This window comes from Ceratotherium simum, chromosome 16 (assembly GCF_057802395.1).
Source record: "Ceratotherium simum simum isolate JZ-2026a chromosome 16, ASM5780239v1, whole genome shotgun sequence".
In the NCBI taxonomy this organism is placed as follows: domain Eukaryota; kingdom Metazoa; phylum Chordata; class Mammalia; order Perissodactyla; family Rhinocerotidae; genus Ceratotherium; species Ceratotherium simum.
The window spans coordinates 48,410,146-48,429,760 of record NC_141915.1 but is presented as its reverse complement, the minus strand read 5'-3'; the positions used below and the strand labels follow the sequence as shown (position 1 = coordinate 48,429,760).

At 37.5% G+C, this 19,615-nt stretch overlaps 1 protein-coding gene across 10 annotated transcripts in view; it reads right to left on the bottom strand.

Moving 5' to 3' along the window:
* Positions 1-19,615, bottom strand: part of HELZ (helicase with zinc finger) — a 154,767-nt gene that overhangs the window by 14,468 nt on the left and 120,684 nt on the right. For all 10 annotated transcript variants that reach the window (XM_087441462.1, XM_087441458.1, XM_087441459.1 and 7 more), the window contains 3 exons: positions 15,835-16,405; positions 14,925-15,165; positions 13,614-14,130 (listed from right to left, as the gene is read on the bottom strand). In XM_087441462.1, the coding sequence (XP_087297588.1) occupies positions 13,614-14,130; positions 14,925-15,165; positions 15,835-16,405 (1,329 nt within the window). The remainder of the gene's footprint in view (positions 1-13,613; positions 14,131-14,924; positions 15,166-15,834; positions 16,406-19,615) is intronic.

The window sequence follows — 19,615 nt, the reverse complement described above, 5'->3', positions numbered from 1 at the left end:
ATACAAGTATTAAAAACCCTATAACCCTTCATTTGACTTGGAAATATCAGTATGAACTCATGATTTATTTTTCTCTTTCAAAAAACAAAGTATTTCCCAGCTCTGCCCAGTGAAAAGACAGAGACAACCAGTGGCAATGAGCATCTTTAGCACTGGCCTGTAGTCTCCCATCAGAGCTTTCTGAGAAATAACTAATTCCTGGTCAGGGGCAGAAAATGTACACGATAAGCCAGAGACATCTTATCATGCCTGAAAGCAAGAAAGCTACCAAAGATCACTGTCAATATGTCAAAAGAATACAGACACCAACATGAAGGGGCTCCCATTGGCCAAAGATAGAACAATGTGTCAAAAAGTAGAATGACTAAAATGAATTGAAAACTCAAATATATAATGATACCTAATTCATGATGACATTCAAAAAGAAAAACGGGAGGAGGGAGCCTCAGTGGTCACCTTTTGGGCCTGCTAAGGCACCAACTCATTATTTTGAAAACTGACTAAAAAAGAGCAAGAATTAATCATTTATCCTGCCTTTTCTATGTGGACTATATTTTAGGTAATCAAATATTCGATGAGGAAAAGATCTCTTTTACATAAGAAAAATAAATACAGAAGAAATTGAAAAAATTTTTAAATTGCCATTTTGCCATCTCTAATGTAACAATGGATCTAAGCAACAATCATCAATAGCTGCTAAAATCCTAAAGGTTGTTGGGAACTTTTAAAATTGACACATCAGGGGCCAGCCTGCCGGTGTAGTGGTTAAGTTCACGCGCTCCACCTTGGTGGCCCGGGGTTTGCAGGTTCGGATCCCAGGTGCAGACTTCCGCACCGCTTATCAAGCCATGCTGTGGCAGGTGTCCCACATATAAAGTAGAGGAAGATGGGCAGAGATGTTAGCCCAGGGCCAATCTTCCTTAGCAAAAAGAGGAGGATCGGCAATGGGTGTTAGCTCAGGGCTAATCTTCCTCATGAAAAAAATAAGAATAAAAACAAAATAAAACTGATGAATCAGACTGATATCATCCAATCACTAATATACGGTGATCAAATTAACATCACTCAAAGTACGAAAACCAGTTATTATGTGCATCTTTCCCTATATGCATATAAACACAAACATTTCTTTAAAATGAGATCATATTACATGCAGCTTGGTAATTTCTCACTAAAATACCACAGATATCTTTCTATGTCATGAAAACTCTTATGACATCATATTTAATAGTTGCATTTCATTATTTCTTCACTTATTTAAACTTGGAGTAGCAAATTATAATGCCCACAGGGCCAGGTCTATAACCTAAATATGTAAGTCAGACCAGGAGTTAGACAATATGGAGTTATGCTATGATAAACTAGAGAATACATGCCTGGTGATCAAACTAGTCAAATTTAATTTTCTAAAAACGACCGAAGAAGCAAAAAAAAAAAAACAAACCTGGACCATCAGTCTCTGCTCTCTTGAGTTAAACCATATCTCATTTCGGGGGCATTTAGGTTTTTATAATTTTTCACAGTTATACACATTTAATGTTCTAAATATCACTCAATTCCATTGCTTTACATCTTGGTCAACTATAAATTCTCATACAACATGAAGGTTATTGGCTCATTAACAAAATTGATTTTTTGGAGATGCTCGTATTTCTCAATCTAAAAATGTATTTTAGGCCTGAATTTGTTTAGGATTTGTGTGATCCAAGGAAAGGCAATATAACCTTGACCTAAATCAAAATGTCAAGAATATGCAAAGATTCTGGAGCAGAAACTAGATCTTACTCACTTGTGTATCCCCAGCACCTAATATAATTCAGTGCCTAGCACATAAAAGTCCTCAATAAATATTCAACAAAAGCATTAAAATGCTGAATGTTGAATATAAATGCCAAATTTTATATTTAATTTTCCCAAGATTTGAAAAAGAAATTCTTGACTATTGAACATTCTTGGGCTCTATTAACTTACTTCAGTTTAGCTCCCCGTGAGGTTATCACGTTATGTTTAAAGCTATGTGCTACACATAGTTTTGTAGAAAGGTACAGAGTTACTTAGAAAGAAAGAAACTAGAAAGGAGGGAGGAGAGGAGTATCACTGTAAGATTAAAAACAATCAACATTAGCAAACCAGGCAACATGTGATGGACAAACTAGTTTGTAACAGTAGTGTCCATAGGTTCATGTGATATAAGTTATTCAAAAGTACTTGATAAATTATAAAACAATAATTTTTTTGTGAGGAAGATCAGCCCTGAGCTAACATCCATGCTAATCCTCCTCTTTTTGCTGAGGAAGACCGGCTCTGAGCTAACATCTATTGCTAATCCTCCTCCTTTTTTTTTTTTTTCCCACCCCCAAAGCCCCAGTAGATAGTTGTATGTCATAGCTGCACATCCTTCTAGTTGCTGTATGTGGGATGCGGCCTCAGCAAGGCCGGAGAAGCGGTGCGTCGGTGCACGCCCGGGATCCGAATCCGGGCCGCCAGTAGCGGAGCACGCACTTAACCGCTAAGCCATGGGGCTGGCCCTAAAACAATATTTTTTTAAAAGGCATGATTCTTGGGCCGGCCTGGTGGCACAGCGGTTAGGTTTGCGCGTTCCACTTCGGGGGCCGGGGGTTTGCAAGTTAGGATCCCGGGCACAGACCTATGCACCGCTTATCAAGCCATGCTGTGACAGGCGCCCCACATATAAAGTAGAGGAAGATGGGCACGGATGTTAGCCCAGGGCCAGTCTTCCTCAGTAAAAAGAGGAGGATTGGCAACGGATATTAGCTCAGGGCTAATCTTCCTCAGGAAAAAAAAACAAAAACAGGCATGATTCTCAGTTAGTGGTGGAGATTGGCCCAAGACTCTACTAAAATAACAATAAATGAATATAAAAGATCTACAACAATCAAGACCAGATGACTGGCCATCAATAAAGGGCACATTTCTGGAACATATGGAGACTCAATGGAGGAATGGTGCCTGTGGAAGAAGGATAGAGTTACAGCTCCCAACCAAGAAAGAAATCAATTTGCCCTGCAGAATTCCACAGAGGCTCAGGCCTCAGAAACACCAGCTACAATGGAAAGTGAAGGGAAGATGAAGGGATAAAATTGGGGGGGATTCACTGAAGGTCTGTACAGGGAAGACCTGGTCCCACTCTGCACTCCTCCCCAACAACCAGAATGATTCAAGCATGAAAAAGGCCGCAAAGAAAGGCTTGCCAGGCAGTAAGTCCTGAGACATACACAAAACTCCCAAGTTGCTTTTTAATGACACAGATAATCAAGGGTTACCAGACATTTAAGGGGAGTCTCCAGCATAAAAGATGGTCACAGATAAACAGACAGGAAAAAAGGGAGGACTAGGAAAAAAAGTAACAATGATGTTTTAAAAATATTTTTAAAATATTGTTTTAGTTCTTACTAAAAATCTAAAACAAAACAACAACAAACTCTTAACTGGTTTCCTCAGAAAAGGCATTTATAAAAACAAAAGTAAGATGTTATGAAAAAGGAAAAAACTGAGAATAAAGAACTCTTGTAAATTAAACATTTGAGGGCTCAAATATAAAAGCAACAGAAGGGTTTGTAGATAAAATCAAGGAAGGCTTTCAGAAAGTAGGAAAAAATACAAAGATATCAAAATATAAGAGGAAAAAAGATTTGGAGAATCCAGGAAGTCTAACATCTTATCAACAGAAATTTCAGAAAGTAAGAAACAGAGAAAAGAGCTGGTAGGAAATTATCAAAGAAATAATCTAAGACAATTTCAAAGAGCAGAAGGGTATATGAGTCTTTCTCTAGAGCAATGCTGTCCAAAAGACCTTTCTGTAACGATGGAGATGTCCTGTATCTGCCCTTAGCCACATGTGGCTGTTGAGGAATTAAAATGTGGCTAGTGGAAATAAGGAACAGATTATTTTATTTTATTTCATTTCATTTCAAAGCACATCTAATCCACCAGGAATTCCTGTAGGTTTTGAATTTATTTACTTCTCACCATTTCCACTGCTACATCATAGTCCAAGCCACCATCATATCTCTTGCCTAGATAATTATAACACTCTCCATGATTTCTTTTATATTATTTTAAAATAATTATTTTGAAAATAAAATGCATGATCTCAATAGAATTTTAAAAACAACTTTAATGTCACATTAGGTTCATAAGATTGAATCATAATAACAGAAGCAAAAATTTATCTTAATTTCCAAAACTATAGTACATTTATTCCTGGCTTTTGTTATTGTTTTTCTTTAATGAAAGGTATACTGAAATGAACGTGATTTGTAGCAAAGTGCATTAAAAAATCAATTCAGGTCTAAATAAAGAAAAGTACCATTTGAAGCATCTCACAGGCAAGGGCACTTAGAATTTGTAAATAGTATTTTACCACTAAGCAATATTATTTTCCTACGTCCAAACACAAGGTAATAGAGGAGATACTAGAATGAATGCAATATTACATCTAAGAGCAATGTCAGAGACTCACTGCTGTGACATTTTGAGTTACCTTGAATCTAGCTGGCTCTTATTTACTCTTCTTGAATATGAAACAGTCAAATTATCAATTACAGACCACAACACCTCTTACAATGAGAAAATGTCAGTTTGGGTAGGAAACAAAATAGTGCACAGAAGTTTATCTTCAACTCATAACTATTTGCATTTTCCCTGAAGAATCATAATTATCATAATTAAATAAATTTTTTAGCTCTAAAAAACAAGGTAATGCTGGAGAATTTTTGTTTTATTTTTAAGGAACGTTAAGAAATGAAGTACATTCCTTATAGTTACTTTTCTGGTATTTGAGATCTCTAATCATTTGAGCAGTCAAACATTTAGCAGCTAGAACTGGATAGCTTTTAAGAATCAAGAATTCTAAAATGAACCATCTGCCACTTTCTCCACCACCATCCCTCCCCACCTCAAAAAAAGAAAACTTTATACAACTGAAGATTTAATTCTTTGGTCCCAAGAACGTAATTTGGCTCTCCCCTGCCCCCATCTACTTCATAGAATTGCAATCATTTCTCGTTTTCCTGGAGTAAACCTTACTCATGGCATAAAGATCTGAAGAACAGTGTGATGCTCCAGAAACAGCACAGGACTGGAAGTCAGGAGTCTCAACTCCACTTTAATTACTTACTGCTTAAGTTGCAAGTCTTTTAACATCTTAGTGCCTCAGTTTCCTTTAAAAAGGAGGAGTTACAATAAATGATCTTCAAGGCCTCAACGAGTTCCAAAGTTCTAAGTTTTATTTTAAAATCTTCAATAAATCAAAGTCTTTATCAATGAGAATGTATTTTAACTTTTTATTATTAAAATGTCCAAACATAATCCATCACCAACTTTGACAATCACCAACAATTTGATGTATTTGCTAAAATAATTTAACTGTTATGACGTATACAAGCCTATTTAAGTTATTTAAATTCAAAAAACTATAGAGCATGCTAATTAACTGCAATAAAAAGCATTCCGGGGGCCAGCCCCGCGGCTTAGCGGTTGGGTGCGCGAGTTCCGCTGCTGGCGGCCTGGGTTCGGATCCCGGGCGCACACCAACGCACGGCTTCTCCGGCCATGCTGGGGCCACGTCCCACAAACAGCAACTGGAAAGATGTGCAACTATGACATACAACTATCTACTGGGGCTTTGGGGGGGAGGGGAAGGAGATTGGCAACAGATGTTAGCTCAGCGCCGGTCTTCCTCAGCAAAAAAGAGGAGGATTAGCATGGATGTTAGCTCAGGGCTGATCTTCCTCACACACACACACAAAAAAGCATTCTGGGCAATGAACTTAAAATTTCAGATTTTTTTTTCCCACAAAGGGAAATTTCTATGAAGTCCATTGCAAGACAAGGGCCCTCAAATAAAAATTTTAGGAAAAGATCCCTTGCCTGCAAAAGAAAAATATTTCTGACAGAGAATGCCCTTTATATTTCCACCTACTTGAGTCTTGTGGGCCTCTGGACTGTTTAAATATATGCACTATGCTTTTCTTCCCTTCTCTTCTTATTTCTTGACCATTTTTTGTTTCCTGTAACTTTTGCCCAGTTCTCAGTTTTTTTAATGAAGAGACTATTCCTTCCACATACATCTCCTGCTAATCAGAATGTTCCTTTACTTCTAGATGGAAACCCTATCAATGACGGACACTTAGGTTTAATTTTAGAGTTCTCGGGTCTTAAATAATTTCATTATTTATTGCTTAAACACTCATTCTACTCTGTCAGAGATCCTTACTTCTCGATTTAGTATCAACTCCATATATGTTTGTGTATTTATAAATATTCTTCATGTTAAATTGTGAAATCATTATGTTGCTAAACATATGATCATTATTTTCTAAGTCTACTACTAATATCTCTTTCTAAATACCAAAATATAATGTTAAAATTTCAAGCAAGAAGGAAAAACTAAATGACTAAATTCATGTATAAATTTCTATTGTTAAAGATGGTTATCAGTTTAAGTAAAAATTCATAATTTGCTTACCACTGTCTTATAAGGCATATATCTCTCTAACGTATGAGGGTAGCAAGCCATTTCACATGTATAATGTATAAATAAATAACCGGGAGAAAGGCCAGCAACTTAATTAATTAGGGCTCTATTTATAATAGTACTATCAAAGCTAATCACTAAGGAAGAGCTAAATGCTCTAGAGGAAATTCCCAGTCTCATCAACGATGGTACCAGAAACTTTAATTAAAATAAAACATCTCATTTAAATGATTAGCTTTGATAATTTAAGCATGAATAGAGGTCTAATTTATTAATTTGTTGATCACTGTCTCTGTTATGTGCATTAGATGGTTTATTAGATCCCATACATTAACAATCTCTCCAAGATGACACTTCTGAGAATACACTCATTTTACTACCTGGTTATACAACACAAGTCATGAGCTACCATCATCCACTTCTAAGTCAGAATATGTCAATCAGCCAAGAATATAATCTTCAAGCTACATTTGTATAATACTTTGCTCCACAGAAGGGAACTTGGGAGGGGCGAGGGGAGATGATTAGATAACAGTCTTGAAATCAGAACTATCAACTAACTTCAAAACTAGAGTTGTTTGAAGGAAAAAATGAAAATGGATACATGGGTCAACAGTGTCTTTGTCCAAAAGCCAACATATAAGACAAGAAATATTTCAAAGCAGATACATCACAGAGGCATACATGTCATTTCTAAGATGGCAAAGTAAATGTTGATTTACTGAAAGCTGATCAAAATGAGTGACTTACAAGCATTTCATTTTCATTAAAAGGCCATTACAGGGACCAGCCCTGTGGCGCAAGCGGTTAAGTGCACACGCTCTGCTGCGGTGGCCCGGGGTTTGCTGGTTCAGATCCCGGGCGTGCACCGACGCACCGCTTCGCAAGCCATGCTGTGGCGGTGTCCCATATAAAGTGGAGGAAGATGGGCCCGGACGTTAGCCCAGGGCCAGTCTTCCTCAGCAGGGGGGAAAAAAAAAAAAAAAGAAGAGGATTGGTAGATGTTAACACAGGGCTGATCTTTCTCAAAAAAATAAAAAAAATAAAAAAATAAAATAAAGCCCATTACAATAATACCACTATTGCAACACAAAAACATGCAGCTACATAAACCAATTCTGAGACCTTTATAACGATGCTTTTAAAAAGAATTTTCCGTTGATTACTTATACGCACTTTTAATCAAACTATTTCATGGCAAAGCATGTCTTAAATGGCAAAAGCTTTGCTCTGCACCAATGTCAGCATTGCTGGTTCTATGTTAAATGAAAGTTTTTGACATAATAAAACTATGCCCACTTACAAAGGACGAGCATTTGCCTCTCAAGATAAAATGACTGGAAAGTACAATGGGATAAAAAAGTCCCTTTCATGACAAAGAACAAGGAAAAATCAACCTGAAAGTAAACTTAACCAGAAATGAAGTTGCTACAGAATTTTACAGAGGAACATTCAGAAAACAAACAACAGAGGAAGGGAAGAGGGGAGGGAGGAAAAAAAATTAAAATACTGAAGATTGGGGCCGGCCTGGTGGCTTAGCAGTTAAGTGTGTGCGCTCCGCTACTGGCGGCCCGGGTTCGGATCCCGGGTGCACACCAACGCACCACTTCTCCGGCCATGCTGAGGCAGCGTCCCACATACAGCAACTAGAAGGATGTGCAACTATGACATACAACTATCTACTGGGGCTTTGGGGAAGAAAAAAAAAAGGAGGAGGATTGGTAATAGATGTTAGCTCAGAGCCGGTCTTCCTCAGCAAAAAGAGGAGCATTAGCATGGATGTTAGCTCAGGGCCGATCTTCCTCACAAAAAAAAAAAAAAAATACTGAAGATTGTACCAGTTCCTAAATGAGAGGTTTAAAATATTTGTGAAGACAAAGTTTCCCCCAATTTAAGCTATACATTTGATGTAATTCAAATAAAAACTCAAGAAAAGTCTTTTTGGGGGTAGGGAGGGTTAAACTTTCATTTAACATAGAACTGGCTAAAGAGTTCACAAAGGTATGCTAAACTTCTAGTAGAAAAACCACAGAATAACCTTCCTACCCACCCCACCCCCCACACATACACATATACAGAAACTGGAAGGGAAAAAAGTAATAGGTTAAGAACTCAAGGGTACAAAGAACTTAAATTCCAAAACTAAGGAATATTTAAATAGATTGATGATTAAAGTACGTTATTCAGTATTATTTAGTAAAGTACAAAACTTTATGAAATCTTACAAAAACTTTGGCATATTGTTATCCCCCACATCTTATGAACTCATTTGGTAGGTTAAATCGAAACATCACAAGTGTTATCAGTAAAAATAGGGGAATAAGGAACTCCGAAGTCCATTCTTCCATAAAAGCAATGAAAAAACTGGCAAAAAAACTGTCACAATCAACTTTCTTGGAATTTGAGAAACTAAACCTTGCAGCAACTAGGGGAGCACTTAATCAAGAAAAATCAGGGAATTTCAGTAAGAATAGTGAGCTTTGCGGTATTTTAACCTACCCTAGTCCCCTATCCTCCTGCTCTCCAGCTCTGTGGTAGCCAAGAAAATAAGACCCTGCATTTCTGGCATCAGTACCAGAGGAAGCAGAACTGGCCTCATTCTCAAAGAATTATCATTATTTGTTTTGACCTATCTGGTGGCAACCTGGAAGCCTGGTTCAAAAAAAAATAAAAATAAACAAAACACCACTTGCCTTATCTTGCCTAACTCAGAACTCAGTGCTAAAGGAGCCTTATTGAAAACATTTACAGGCAAATATTTTAGTTGATGCTGCTTGAGGCAATGGATAACAGTTGGACCAAACCAAAGGCTTTGGAGGGAAGGCTGGGAAATGAGATGCTTTAGGGAATAGGGGGCTTGAACAGCTTTGACATATTCCTGAAACTGTAGAAGACCCACACATGCTGTCACATCCTCAGGAAAGACCTGAAAAGTTCTCATCTCCGGCGGATATGGAGGCTCTGTAGAAGCAGGAAGTTAAGGCTAAAGCAGAGATGTAAACTGCCTGGCTGACAACGGAAGGTGTGCTCACACACACAGATGCATCTGCAAAAAGTGGATGATGTTTTTGGTTCTGAGCATTTAAGGAAATCTGTGCAATGACTAACTGACTATTAAGCTAACGGAATAAAGACTTCAGAGGTCACACATGACAAATACAGATTTTAAAATATTCGTTCAGAATTTAAAAATTAATTTAAAATTAAAATTATTTTTTAAAAAATTAGTTCAGAAAAGACACAAAACAAACAAATGACAACAAAATCAAAAGGCAAAGGATGAGAAAAGACATTCCATGCAAACTGTAACCAAAAGAGAGCTGAGGTAGCTATACAATATCAGAAAAAACATATTTGAGGACAGAAATTGTTATGAGAAAGGACATTTATCATTATAAAAAGGTCAATCCGTCAAGAAGATATAACAATTATAAATATATGTAAACCTAACGACAGAGCCCCAAAATACATGAAGCATAAACTGACAGAACTGAAAGGAGAAATAGACAATTCAACAATAGCTGGAGACTTCAATCCCCTACTTTCAGTAATGGATATAAAACCTAAACAGAAGATCCAAAGGAAATAGAAAATTTGAACAACAATATAAAGCAAATAAACCTACCATATCTTTAGATCATTCCACCCAACGAGCAAAATAATGCGTTCTTCTCCAGCGCACCTATGAAATGTTCTCCAGGATAGACCACAAGTTAGACCACTAAACAAGTCTCGGTAAATTTAAAAAGATTAAAATTATACGAAGTATGTTTTCCAACCACAATGGAATGAAATTAGGAATAAATAACAAAAGGAAATTTGGAAAACTCACTCTAGATATACCTGCTTTTCTCTAATTTTGCCAACTATGTACCTTAAACATTATACTAGAGCTTCGGGCCAGGGCAATTAGGCAAGAAAAAGAAATGAAAGGCATCCAGATTGGAAAGGAAGAACAAAACTATATTTGCAGATGACATTATCTTCTATATAAAAATCTTAAGGTAACCACAAAAAATCTGATAGAGGTAATAAAGAGTTCAACAAGTTTGCAGCTATACAATCAATATATAATCAACTGTATTTCTAAACACTAATAATGAGCAATCCAAAAATGAACTTAAGAAAACAATTCCATTTATAATAGCATGAAAAAGAATAAAATACGTTGAAATAAATTTAACAAAAGAAGTGTAAGACTTAGAAAATTACAAAACACTGTGGAAACAAATTTTGAAAGACCTAAAGAAATGGAAAGATATCCCATGTTCAGGTACCACAAGACTTAATATTGTTAAGATGGCAATACTCCCCAAATTTATCTACAGATTTAAAATAATCTCTTTTAAAATCCCAGCTGGCTTTTTTTTGCAGAAATTGATAAACTGATCCTAAATTTCATATGGAAATTCAAGGGACCCAGAATAGCCAAAACAATCTTGAAAAAGAACAAAGTACAAAGATTCACACTTCCAAATACAAACTCACTACAAAGCTACAGTATACAAGACAGTGTGATATGGCATAAGGACACATAGATCAATGAACAGAATTGAGAGTCCAGAAGTAAACATACGTCTATGGTCAACTGATTTTTGACAAGGCTGCCAAGACCACTTAATGGAGAAAGAATAGTCTTTTCAACAAATAGCACTGAGAAAACTGGATAACCACATGCAAAATAATGAATTTGACACCTACCTCATATAATACACAAAAATTAACTCAAAATGGATCAAAGAACTAAAGGACTAAAACTATAAGACTGGGAAAGGTAGATATAAATCTCCATGACCTTGGATTAGGCAATAGTTTCTTAGATATGACACCAAAAGCACAGTAACCAAAGACAAAACTAATAAATTAGACTTTATCCAAATTAAAAACTTTTGTGCATCAAAGGATACTATTAGAAGGTGAAAAGACAACGTACAGAATAGGAGAAAATACTGCAAATTATATATATGATAATAATCTAGTATCCAGAATATATTTTAAAATTCTTATGGCTCCACAAAAAAACAACAACCATTTTTCAAAATGGGCAAAGGATGTGAATAGACACTTCTCCAAAGAAGATATACCAATGGCCAATAAGCACATGAAAAAATGCTCAACATCATTAGTCATTAGGGAAATGCAAATCAAAACCACAATGAGATACCACTTCACGCCCACTAGGATGGCTATAATTTAAAAAGAAACAGGAGAAATTAGAACCTTAATATATTGCTGGTGGGAATGTAAAATGGTGCAAGGCACTGTGAAAAACAGTTTGGCAGCTCCTCAAAAGTTAAAAGTTACCACATGACCCTGCAATTCTAGGTACATACTCAAGAGAATTGAAAATATACTTTCACACAAAAAACTGTTCATGAATATTCATAGCAGCATTATTCATAATAGTGAACAAATGGAAACAATCCAAACGTCCATCAATGGATGAAAAGATAAACAAATTGGGGCATATCCATACAATGGAATATTATTCAGCCATAAAAAGGAATGAAGTACTAGTACATGCTACAAAGTGGGTAAGCTTTGAAATTGTATGCTAAATGAAAGAAGCCATGCACAAAAGGCCACATATTGCATGATTCCATTTACATGAAATGTCTCCATAGAGACAGAAAGTAGATTCGTAGTTGCTAGGAACTGGGGGTAGGGGCATTGGGGATTAACTACTTAATGGTTACGGGGCTTCTTTTAGGATGATGAAAATGTTCTGGAATTAGGTAGTGGTGATTGCTGCACAATATTATGACTATACTAAAATCCACAAAATTGTACACTTTAAAACAGCTAAAATGGTCAATTTTTTGTTATGTGAATTTATCATAAATAAATAAATAGGTAGGTAGGTAGACACATAAAACATTGCTTAACTGAAAATTATTATTTCTGCTCAATTGTAAAGCCATTCCATCATAATTTGAAATAATGTCAGATATTTGTCAAATCTTCGTAAAGTATGGTTCCAAATTTCTAGATCTTCACAATACACATATACAGATATCAATTCATCTTATGCTTACAACCTACATTAGGAGCCCAAGATAGCAATTAAGTTGTTTTAACGATAGTTATTATACAGGATGAGCCAACCAATGAATACTGGAACAATTTGAACAAATTACCTCCAAAACCCTACAAATAAGATATAGAACTTTCCCTATGAAACTTGACTTTTTAATCACATCTATAGCAGAAAATTTGCAAAACGTGAATTATTTCTAAAGCCTTTAGAAATCATTCAGGAACTGCTAAAATGAAGCTAATGTCAAAAAAAACTTTTCAAGATATATATCAAAACTGGAAATGTTAATCCTGTTTTAAGAAGATATCTGTGATTGATAATGACCAAACCAGCTTTACACATTCTTATCTTTAATCACTGCAAGCTTAATGGGAACAGCTAGACATTTTTATAGTCTATACCAAATGATGACGTTTTATAAGTTTTATAACCTGGAATTACTAGATTTTCATACCAATGAAGGTCCATAAAGATGCTCTTTGGAAATACCTAAGTATTTTAACATAAAAATTCAGTTTACCTTAAAATGTTTAGTTTAGCAGAGTCAATTCTATAACACCTGCAAATTCTGACATTCTGAATCAGAGTATCACTGTGTACCAACTGCCTCAGTCTAAGAAAGCACTGGGATGAGTAACAGGAGAAAGAACACAGCACTTGGAACCAGCCACTGGCTGAGAAAGCCAACATTTTTGGAAAGCTCTAATTAACAAATTTGTAATTAACAAATGTAACTTAAAGTAAAAGAGATGAATCACTAAAAACGATTTCACTGGATTAGACAGGACTAAGCTGCTTGAATGAATAGCTTCCTCAAATCAGTCAGACGTTAAATGTTCCAAAACAGCAATAAAAGACTCTAAGGGGCTTCATGTTTCAACAATAACGACCATGCTACAAAGTCTGAAATACCACAATAAGAGGGTGGAAATTAAAATAAGTTCCAAGAAAAGATTATCTTTAAAAGACTATTAAATTCAATAAGATCTGTCCATTATTATTACCAAATCAGTAAACACTGACATTTTTCACAATCAACTAATCCCAAAAGGAAAAAAGGAAAAGAAAGATATTTACCTCTTCTAAGCTAGGGAGCGAAGAAGAAGATACTGTTCGAGATGACAATGGGTGAAATGGCTCTTGACCAATAGCATGTTGATGATTCTGTATTTGTACAAAAGGGTTTTGCGGTGGCCTGTGAGGCAACGGAGGTAGGCCATAGGGAAAACCCGGCCCCATTAGGTGATTCTGTTGTAAGTTAGCAAAAGTCCATGCTCCATCAGGTGCCAGGTATTTCAAGGGAGGAGGGGCAAGGTGTTCAGACGGCAATGAGAAAGGTGAGCTGAACATCTGGGGTGGTAGGCGCTGCGGAAATGCTGGGTTGTTGGCTACTTCAACGTCTCTGCTGTTGTCATTAAAGTTAGAAAAGTGGCTACTGTGGTCTGTACTGGATGGGGGAGATGGGACTGCTGGTGGGCTCCTAGTCTGAATTTGTCTATATTGCAAAAGTCTTGATTGAGGTGGTGGCATTTCAGCTAGTTCCCGTGTTTCACTTTGATCACGATTAGACAGTTCTCTGATTAAGTCTTGAAACCTACATAAAGACAATAAAATATGACGAGAAAACAAAAGAAAAGCTCCATCACATTAAGGAGAGCTTAGTCAACTACATGTATAACTTTTACAAACAAAATCATAACAATTAATCTCAAAAGCATTAACACCCAACAGATAGTGAACTGAAGACGTTAAATATGCCCAAGTACCTGACTTCTTTCTCTTCCCTTTGCATTAAAAACAACTGTCCTTGTCTCTACATGCCTTTGATAACTGGCCGTTATAAAAGGTCACCATGATGGTGGGCCTTATTCAGAAGGGATTAGGAAACACTTCATTGCTTTCATGTGACACTGGCCATAAAAACAAGTTTAGAATCAGGACTAAATACTCATAAATATCTGTAGTTAAAAGAAGGTAGAATTGTGTGCTACCAAGAAAAAAAATTAATGATAAATTTATGATTTTAACCTTTAACCTTTAACTTTACTTCTGCCCTTATTCATTCTTTGTATTATTCCTGAGTATGAAAAAAACACTACTGAGTATGATGGTATGTTTCTCTTTTTGAAGAGTCTGTAAAGCAAGGGGCCACATTAATTTACAGACCACAGCAGGTTGTCGATGCCCAGATTTGCAGAAGAGTTACTTCTAAACGGATTCTCTATATTTTAGAGTCAATCAATAGAAGTGTATAGTGTGCCTAGAGGCCAGCATCCAATTTCTTGGGGACAATATTCCAACTTGAGGCTAAAAGGACAACATCCAAGAAGGGAAAATAGTGTGTGGGGGCGTCACGTTTCAGAGGCTATTTTCAGTCTGCTGAAATACCTTGAGTCTGCTGTTTCTGCTTCATCTTCAGCACTGCTGGGGAGCTTCCAGTCTGCCCTGACTGGTGGCTGATGTAATCCAATGGGCGGCTGAGGAAGATGCTGGAGGTGAGGATGAGGATGGTGATGGTGTGGGTAGGGAATAGTGCCCTGACTGAGATAGGCATGATGCTCGTTCCACTGCTGTAACCGCACTTGCTGCTGCCTTAATGTTTCCAGAGCCACGCTCCCATGCATACGATCTGCAAAAACATTTGTGAAGAGTTTAAGTTTTCATGCATTTGGGGTTTCAAGTTAATTTTTTCAAGAGGTTTTACAACCAGATTTTCTCCAAAAAGACCAAGACAGGGCTACAATTTGGGTTTTGGAGAAAGCAAATGTTTTCTAAATTTGCCAGTAACTAAAGTGATAGTAATGATGGGGCCGGCCCAGTAGCGTAGCGGTTAAGTGCGCACACTCTGCTTTGGCAGCCCAGGGTTCCCAGGTTCGGATCCTGGGCACGCACCAATGCACCACTTGTCAAGCCATGCTGTGGTGCTGTCCCACATAAAGTAGAGGAAGATGGGCACGGATGTTAGCCCAGGGTCAATCTTCCTCAGAAAAAAAGGAGGAGGATTGGCAACAGATGTTAGCTCAGGGCTAATCTTCCACACACATACACAAAAAAAAGTTATGGTGATGATGATGATTTTTCTTTACCTATATAATGATGTAACCTGGCATCAACTGGATACCTAATATTACATAACATTTGGAACTAGATTCTGATTATTACACTAAGTGATTGATTTTTGTTGGCATTATTTGAAGAAATGAACCAATGCTGACCCAAATTAATATTGTATAGTACATGCCACTTTAAGTAAATAATCTCAGAATTTGTCACATTTAGCAGTGACGCAAGAACTTACCTAAAGCCTCCCCTATAGGCAATCCTGGGGGATTCTCATCGGCAAAGTTATTCAGATGTGAAGGAAGAACGGGGCCGGGCTGTGCAACGGCTCGTAGAGGACTGTGGCCTTCTTGCAGCATGGGAGGAGGCTGCTGCTCAGGAATCACAGCCTCTGCAGGAGGGGACTGTGGTCGATGAGAAACTGCATTATTAAAAAAAGCGCTGCTGGGTCCTGCCTGATAGGCAGTAGAAAGTTGAGGAGGTGGCTGCTGAGTCAGCTGATTCAACGGATTCTGCTGCTGGACTACCTGATTTGGTTGGGGTGGCATTTGATTTGGTTGCTCAGGCAAATTATTCTGCTGCTGATTTAACAAGGCGTGCTGTTGCGGAATTGGAAATGGTGGTCTTGGTAGCTGGGGAAGGGGATGAAAATGACGACTGGGGATTGCATACTGTGCATGGGGAGCAGGAAGAGGAAGATTTATGTGTCTTGGGTTGAGATTATCTTTGCGATGAAATTTGGTATTGGGATAAACAACACCAGGACGTGATTCAGGACTTCTGTTCTGTAGATTTGACTCCAAATCAATCTAGAAAAACAAATAAGAAATCTTTTTTAACTGTGGAAGATCTGAGTCTTGTGGCTCTCCACCTTTTCCCACCCCTTGCACATCTAAAGGATATGATGCATTCTTAACAGTAATAGCAGGGAGTGCTGGGCGCCCAATCAATCACTTTCTGACAATCAAATAAGGGAATAAATATTTTTTAAATTAGAAAAGATGAAACAGAAAAAGACAGCATATTAAATTTGAGTCATAAAAAGAGATATTGCCATTTTATTAGCATTTCTGCTTTAATTTCTTTAAAAACATTATTTTTTTTTTTTTTTTTTTTGTGAGGAGATCAGCCCTGAGCTAACATCCGCCAATCCTCCTCTTTTTTTGCTGAGGAAGACGGCCCTGGGCTAACATCTGTGCCTATCTTCCTCCACTTTATATGGGACGCCGCCACAGCATGGCTTGCCAAGCAGTGCGTCGGTGCGCGCCCGGGATCCGAACCAGCGAACCCCGGGCCGCCGCAGCGGAGCGCGCGCACCCAACCGCTTGCGCCACCAGGCCGGCCCCAAATTTCTTTAAAAACATTATTTTTAACTTCACACTTTCTTCCTTGGAAAGATAATCATTTATTTCCTTCTGATACAAATCATTAAAATGTGTTCTTTCCCTCTGATTTTATTGTTTTTATACATCTCTTTCTCAAACATATCTATAGTAATAAAAAAATACCTGTCTCAATTTAAATAACTTTAAAATGTAGAAATAAGTACCACATCATCTTTGTATAAACAGTTTGGCTTCAATTTTTGCCATTAGGAAGTGACATTTATTCCTTTAACAAACATTTATTGAGAGCCTATCAAGGGCACTGTGCCTGGTGCTAGAGATTAAGAAAGCAATAAGAAGATTTAATCTGTACCCTTAAGAGCTTAGAGCAAGGTTTGGCAGATTATGGACCCTAGGCCATTTCCAGCCTACTAGATTTTTGTAAATAAAGTTTTACTGGAACACAGCCACACTCATTTGTTTACATATTGTCTATTGCTGTTTTCTCACTACAATGGCAGAGTTGAGTGGCTGCAATAGAAACCACACGGCCCACAAAGCCTGAAGATTTACTATCTGGCCTTTTGCAGAAAAAGTTTGCTAAGCCCTGGCTTAGTGTCCAGTAAAGGATACTAACATGTAAACATAAAATTAGAGGTGCTGTAAGAGGATGTGATATGAGATCCTAGTACCTGTGAAAATTAAAGGTGGCTTCACAGACGCTATGGCCTTTGCAAAAAGAGCTGGAATTTTCCAGTGAAGAACGGACATTCTAGGTAAAAGTAACAGCTTATACAAAAGTAGAGAAAGGAGAAAAAGTATGCCAGATCTGAGGAGCGTGAGTTTTGTGCATATAGAACTATAACTTCACTTGTTCACATGTCAGTTTTCTCCTTCTTGACATCAGATGAAACTGCAAGAGCCCAATTATGCAAGACTCTGAATGATTCAAAACTGAGTATAAACATTTTTGTAATCCTGTAAACTGTGGCAAGCTGCTAAAGGTTTGTAAACTAGGGAGTGCTGTCATCCTTCTAAAACACAAGTTTGATCATAAGTGGCGACAATGTGAAAAATGAAATATAAGGTAGAAAGAGGCAATTTTTCTTTTCCATCTCTTTCAAAACACTCAATGAGCTGCTTTGGTATTTCAGTCTCCTTATTAGTTTCAATGGTGAAACAGTCACTGAGGATTGCAGAGTACTGGCCTCACCAAAGGCTTGCAAATTAGACATGGAACTGACCGCTCCCAAGAACACAGACAAGTAGCTTGTTCCTAAACTGAGGTTGGGGTACACCTGGCCACCAAGCTATTGCAACAAATGGTTGTCATACGCCAATCATGCCCCAAATGCATTCGCATCTCTAATCACTAGCTCAAATGGACTGTCATTAAATTTAACCAATAAGGTCCTTAAGTATTGAGTGTAAAAAGATTGTCTAGAAAATGAAATGAGAAAGATGACAACGCTGTCCCAGTCTTCCCAAGCAGCTGCAATGCCTGCTCTTCAAATATCTCAGAACCTGATTAAGGTTCCTTATAAACACATATTTCCCCCATAAATCTTCATCTTTGGAATGACTGAAGCTACATTCAGCTGGGATATATTTTTTTCCAGAAGACACTGTTGATATGCATATTCTGATCGCATGAGGGAGACCATAATTAGATGTTCAGGTTGTTTGTGGATAAACTGCGATTTTAATTGCCTCCTTCATTTCTGACTTTGACATGGACAGGAAGCTAGGCGAGAGTCATAGAAATTTAGATTAAGACTGTGCTACTCTATGATACTACAATGAGCTACGCAGAATAGAGGACTGTAAGGTCTGAAGGAGTCTGAGTCTACTATTATCAGAATTAGATTATCCTCTATCACTTTCCTCTTAATATTAACATACTGAGTCAAGGAAAGCTAGCAATTTTTTTTCCCCCCAAGGCCCCAGGACAAAGCATCAGGGTGGGAAAGAAAATGAAACATGTCTATCAGGCTGCCTAGCCCCATGACAGGGAAGGATCATAAAAGAAATTTAAAAACAAGGACCTGAGAGACACTTAGCTATCTTGGCTTCAGTTGTTCTGACAGCACTTAAGACTCTTGTAGCTGGTTTTGTCCTAAGCTGCCTCTGACTACAACTGCTGCTGTTGTTGCTGCACCATCCTAATGTGCCACTTGTTCTCTCTCTGTACCCCTTCCCAAACATAGAGGACTTCTACTTTCACTGCAGCTCCTCTCTTATTCTATCAGGAAGTTCCTCCAGCTGCCTCATTTGACTGTAGCTTCTCCAGCGGGTACTCAGTCCTTCCAGTTGTAGAAACTGTGAGTCAGAGCTACTTATGGGACATAAGTAACTGAATATAGAGAAGAGTTGTTTAAAGCAAGGCTGAGGTCGGAGATACCTATTTGGAAGTCATTATCATGGAGAGAGTATTTAAAATCATAGAATTGGACTAGTTTATAGTACAAAACCATAGAATGCAAAGAGAGGTATAGGACAAAGACAGAACCCTGGGAAACCCCAAGTTAGGGACTAGAGCCAGACAGGAAGCGGGTGAACAGGAACTTACAAAAGAGACAGAAGGTCACGTTAAAGAGATTTGTGAAAAGTAGAAATGTGTGACAGAGAAACAAGACGGTCAAGAAGAAAGAAGCAGAAAATAGTGCCAAATACCAAAGAAAACTCAAGTAAGAC